At 41.2% G+C, this 5,808-nt stretch overlaps 1 protein-coding gene across 2 annotated transcripts; it reads left to right on the forward strand.

The window, feature by feature from the left end:
* Nucleotides 1–457: 457 nt before the first annotated feature.
* LOC120052878 (E3 ubiquitin-protein ligase TRIM21-like) lies at nucleotides 458–2,089 on the forward strand. Of its 2 annotated transcripts, XM_039000072.1 has the most exons (2): nucleotides 458–1,159; nucleotides 1,211–2,089. In XM_039000072.1, exons 1-2 carry the CDS (start codon nucleotides 458–460, stop codon nucleotides 2,087–2,089), a joined length of 1,581 nt encoding a protein of 526 aa, XP_038856000.1. The 2 variants fall into 2 exon arrangements, with proteins under 2 accessions (XP_038856000.1, XP_038855999.1); XM_039000071.1 differs by having other exon boundaries at nucleotides 458–2,089.
* The last annotated feature ends 3,719 nt before the right edge of the window (nucleotides 2,090–5,808 follow it).

Consider the following 5,808-nt stretch of genomic DNA (forward strand, 5'->3'; position numbering starts at 1 on the left):
CACTGACTGAAGTGAAACTGAAGTGTATAGACATACTATACGTTGCCAACACAAACAAACGGTCTCATACTCTTCTGAAAAATCTGCTAAGATAGTCGTTTTTTAATACTATAGTATATAGAACCAATAAATCTGAGAAAGCACCCCACCCTCTGTCGCAAACACAAAGATACAGGTGAGTAGATATTTACAAGGGCAGGTGAAGATAAATGCTACTGTGTGAATTCTTGTACTTGAATGAATTCCTGTATTCTCGGGTTTTCTTTTCTCCTGTGTTTGAATACAGTACCTATGTTTACCTTTATTTTGTACTTAGAATCATTTATTTTGTACGGTTAAACATCTTGAATCAACATTGTTTGGTGCCTCTAAATTCCGTGTTGACAATGACTCTGAAAATATCGAGAGCTGAATAATTACAGGGAATAATTTAGAGTCCCACCTTCTCTGTTTAGATATGGCTTCATCCAGCAGTCAAATAACTGAAGAGCAGTTCCTGTGCTCTATCTGTCTGGATGTGTTCACTGAGCCAGTCACCACTTCATGTGGACACAACTTCTGCATGGCCTGTATCACAAAGTACTGGGATAGAAAGGACTTGTGTCAATGTCCACTGTGTCAGGAGAAGTTCTACAGACGACCTAAGCTTTGTGTCAACACAACTTTCAGAGAGGTTGTAGAGAATTTTAAAAAGATGAGAGACAAAGGTAGAGATGGGCCCCCTCCCAAACCTGGAAAAGTTGCCTGTGACGTCTGCACTGGGAAGAAGCGCAAGGCCCTGAAGTCCTGCCTGGTGTGTCTGGCTTCCTACTGTGAGACTCACCTGGAACCTCATCACATAGCCCCACCCTTAAAGAGACACAAACTGATCGACCCTGTGGAGAACCTAGAAGACAGGATGTGTAAGAAGCATGACAGACTCCTGGAGCTTTTCTGTAGGACTGACCAGACATATGTGTGTCAGTTCTGCACTGAGGCAGACCACAAGACTCATGACACTGTCCCTATAGAGGAAGAGTGTGGAGAGAGGAAGGCTCAGCTGGGGAAAACTGAGGCAGAAGTAGAGCAAATTATCCAGGATCGACTGAAGAAGGTTAAAAAGATCAGACTCTCAGTAGATCTCAGCAAGAGAGATGCAGAGAGAGAGATAGCAAAGAGCGTGCAGGTCTTCACTGCTCTGGTGCGCTCCATTAAGAAAAGCCAGGTTGAGCTTGTTCAGGTAATTAAGGAGAAGCAGAAAGCAGTACAGAGGCAGGCTGAAGGGTTCATTAAAGAACTGGAGCAGGAAATCACTGAGCTAAAGAAGAGAAGCACTGATCTGAAGCAGCTCTCACACACTGAGGACTCCTTCCAACTTCTCCAGAGCTTCATATCCCTAGCGTACAAACGTCCACCCACCAAGGACTGGTCTGAGATCAGTGTTCACAGTGATCTGTGTGTGGGGACTGTGTGGAGAGCTGTGTCTCACCTGGAGGAGACACTGAATAAAGAGATGGAGAAGCTGCCTGAAGTCAAACTGAAGAGGATTCAGCAGTATGCAGTGGATGTGACTCTGGACCCTGATACAGCAAACCCCTGGCTCATCCTGTCTGAGGATGGGAAACAAGTAAGACATGGAAACACACCACAGAATCTTCTAGACAATCCAAAAAAGTTTGATTGTCATCCGTTTGTCCTTGGAAAGGATGGCTTCTCCTCACGAAGATTTTACTATGAGGTGACGGTTAAGGGGAAGACAAGATGGAATTTAGGAGTTGCCAGAGAGTCCACTGACAGGAAGGGGATTATCACACTGAGACCTGGGGATGGACTCTGGACTGTGTCCCGAAGGGATGAGAATGTGTACCTTAACTGTTCCTCCCCCCCTGTCCTCCTCTCCCTGAGAAAGAAGCCCCGGAAGGTTGGGGTCTTTGTGGACTATGAGGAGGGTCTGGTCTCCTTTTATGATGTGGAGGCCAAGTCTCATATCTACTCTTTCACTGGCTGCACCTTTACAGAGAAACTCTATCCATACTTCGGCCCCTCTGATAATGATGATGGTCAAAACTCAGCCCCTCTCATCATCTCCCATGTCAATCATACATACTGATTAAACAATGCAGAGGGAACAGTTAATTAACTAATTACATTCACATATCATTAAATATATTTAGTCAGTTGACATGACATGTGATTAGAATTTCCATGGATGTCCTCTGAAATCTCATAACGAATTTAAAATTGAAACTTCTTTACTCTTTAGGGACAGATTGAATATTACTAGGGGAGGGGGTGCCACGAAATAGGGGAGGGTTGTCAAACCTTTTTTATTGCTTTGAGTAGGGCACAGGGGAGGGTAGTGCATTTTTTCTGTGGTTTACATTCGCCATTCTTCTCATATTTTCTCTATAAACAATGTCTTGACTTACTTTTGATATTACCCTAATTAAGTTTAGAAACATTTGGGGAAGGTTTGGTATGGTGTGGCTATTAAGCTTTAGCTACTGCAGGCCTATGATATGAAGGCAGTGCGCCCCTGTCACGTTGTATAAATGATTGGAGACAGGCGCAGGAATACATAACACCTCAAGCCATTGTAAATCTTAAGGCAGCAGACGAATCCTTTGTCCTGTCAGTGGAGGATTGGAATGTATGGTGGGCCTATGGAGAACCTACCGCAGAACTGTAACATGGAATAAATGGACTTTGGTACATATTTTATCAGCCGACATGATGGTAACGATGCTAGATGAAATATGAAAATGAATGTTGTTTTTGTTATGTTAATAATAGTTAAATGACGACGTTATAACGGAAACATTGTAACTTGAAAACTTTTCATAATATGTACATGATGTTTACATACTGTGTGCTGTGTAGAAAATATCCAGATCATAGAGAATATTTTTGTAACAATTAACTATTATTTTAGTTGTCTAACAAGTCCATAGTTCATTGTGATACCTTGCCTTGTAACTAGATATGCCCTAGGGAACTTGCCATATAGACCGAAATGCTCCTTTGTGACCCGGGGGTATGAGAATTTACATACCACAGTAAAACGGACCACAGCTGCAGCGTGATCTAAGATAGTCACAACCCCACAAACGCAACATGAGGAAGAGGACACATGAACGTCTTAACAATCAAGGCTACGGTTGATTACTGTATCTAAGAAAGGGGAATTCAAGAAGAATCAGCTAGTTATTCTCTTCAAATCCTCGGTTGTCTACACGGCCCTCCTACCAAAGCTTGGAGCGTCGACACGGTTAATTATCCTCCGAATAAGACTACTCTCACAGAACGAGTGCAAGGAAACAGACAACCAACAGAAAGGACATTGTGACATCGTGTGGACAATCAGCGACGGTACCGAAGGAGACACAGCCATCGGAAGAAAAGGGCTTCGGCCATCCTATCCCAATAAGCGGAACTCGGTCCACGAAAAGATACCCAACGGAGACCTTCAACAAGTAAACCGGTTTCATTGTATTAAGTTCTAATCAATGGCCTAGACTGTTTGTGTATGTGTATCTTATATTATCATTTAGCTTGTTAGTAAATAAATAATCAACTCAAATTGTGTGGTACGGAATGATTTAGTGAGACCCGGGTTTGTGCAGATTTAAGAATTATGCGACGTTCAGAATGAGACTTAAGAGGAAATGAATTAATTGCCGGCTGCTATGAAATCAATATTCTGATATTCTTTGAGTTAATTTGGGAAACGTTAACAAATTAAACAAACTTTTCTCATGTTGTCCCAGGTTACTGAGTTAATGGTTGCCTGATTAATCTAATCACGTAATTATAAACACAGATAATTATTCGATGAACATCAGTCGTCAGATTAATGACCAACGTTACGACATGTGTATTTGAGCTTGTGTCCTTCAGCAATTTATAATCATTTTTTCCAGTTAGATTTGAACCTTTCTTGGAGTATGCAGTATTATTAGTTGCTGTTTGTCCTCTCATGATAAATAATTACTGCTGTGACCACTGTGCTGGACATTTTTTATGATTGTGCTTTTCTAATAACTCATGTATGTGTTCTATTCATGTGCTTTTCTAATAACCATTTTCTGTGTTCATGCAAGTGACTGACTGAACAAATCCTCACTATCAGTAGCTTCAATTTGGCAGTATTTTGTTTTGAGAACGAAATATATATCAGATTCAAGATCTCAGCTTAGAGAGAAGAAGCCTCGTAAGGTATTTGTCACGTTGGCATAAATGATTCGGGAGACAGGCGCAGGAATGCGTAATAGGGTTTTCTATTCAGCCCAAATTACGGCGTGCCGTGTAAATCCACGGGGATGAAGACCAAACAAACACGTAACAAAACACAGGGTAGAAACCCAAAACAAAAGAGCGAGGAGTCCCTCAAATAAAAACACATGCGCACAATGATTAACTGCGCAATCCACAATGGCACGAAAGCCAAAACACAGCTCAGGTACTCACACGCACCAACGGACATTGTAACAATAATGCACAACCCAATGGAAACCAAAGGGCACACTTATACAAGTACTAATCAGTGGAATAGGGGAGGTTGGTCATTGTTAGTGAATGTACATAATGTACATGGTTTCCGGATTAAATTTGTCACAAAAAGGGCATTTTCATAGACAGACTTGAAAGCCAGATCAGTGATTATTGCAACAACAAAAAAGCAGGTTAAACCATTTTGATAAAATAATGAAATTATTAGTGGGGCTTATGATTGTGGAAGGCTTATATTTAGCCACAGTATAATTCCACAAGCCCTGCAATCATTAGATTATTGCTGACTATTTGAAATACAGTCTATTTTACCTTTAATTGTCCGACAAAGCTTTTTAAAACAGTATACAGTGCCAGTCAGTATGGACACACGTTCAAGGGTTTTTCTTTATATTTACTCTTTTTAAATCTATGGAATAACACATATGGAATTATGTAATGCATTTGAATTAACAGGAGTACCTTGTTAAAAGTTAATTTAATGCGTTTGAACCAATCAGTTGTGTTGTGACAAGGTAGGGGTGGTATACAGAAGACAGCCCTATTTGGTAAAAGACCAAGAACAGCTCAAATAAGCAAAGAGAAATGACAGTCCATCATTACTTTAAGACATGGTCAGTCATTCTGGAAAATGTCAAGAACTTTGAACGTTTCTTCAAGTGCAGTCGCAAAAACCATCAAGCTCTATGATGAAACAAGCTCTAATGAGGACCGTCACAGGAAAGGAAGACCCAGATTTACCTCTGCTGCAGAGGGTAAGTTCATTAGAGTTACAAGCCTCAGAAATTGCAGCCCAAATAAATGCTTCACAGAGTTCAAGTAACAGACACATCTCAACATCAACTGTTCAGAGGAGATTGCGTGAATCAGGCCTTTATGGTCGAATTGCTGCATGGTCTGATGAGTCCAAATGTGAGATATTTGGCTCCAACCGCCATGTCTTTGTGAGATACAGAGTAGGTGAACAGTGATGGAGTGCTGCATCAGATGACCTGGCCTCCACAGTAACAAGACCTAAACCCAATTAAGATGGTTTGCGATTAGTTGGACCGCAGAGTGAAGGAAAAGCAGCCAACAAGTGCTCAGCATAAGTGGGGACTGCTTCAGGACTGTTGGAAAATCATTCCAGGTAAAGCTGGTTGAGAGAATGCCAAGAGCGTGCAACGCTGTCATCAAGGCAAAGCGTGGCTACTTTTTTTTATTTTTTTTAGGGGTGGATCAGCTTAATATTGCGGAAAGAATGTTGCTTCCAATGTAATTGTCTGCATCATTTCCAATCCCCCGTATTTTTTGGGGTAAATATACACTGCTCAAAAAAAT

The sequence above is a fragment of the Salvelinus namaycush genome, chromosome 8 (genome assembly GCF_016432855.1).
Source record: "Salvelinus namaycush isolate Seneca chromosome 8, SaNama_1.0, whole genome shotgun sequence".
In the NCBI taxonomy this organism is placed as follows: domain Eukaryota; kingdom Metazoa; phylum Chordata; class Actinopteri; order Salmoniformes; family Salmonidae; genus Salvelinus; species Salvelinus namaycush.

What these genes read in the sequence shown, in the direction of transcription:
- LOC120052878 (XM_039000071.1), top strand. Translation starts at nt 458, where the DNA reads ATGGCTTCATCCAGCAGTCAAATAACTGAAGAGCAGTTCCTGTGCTCT.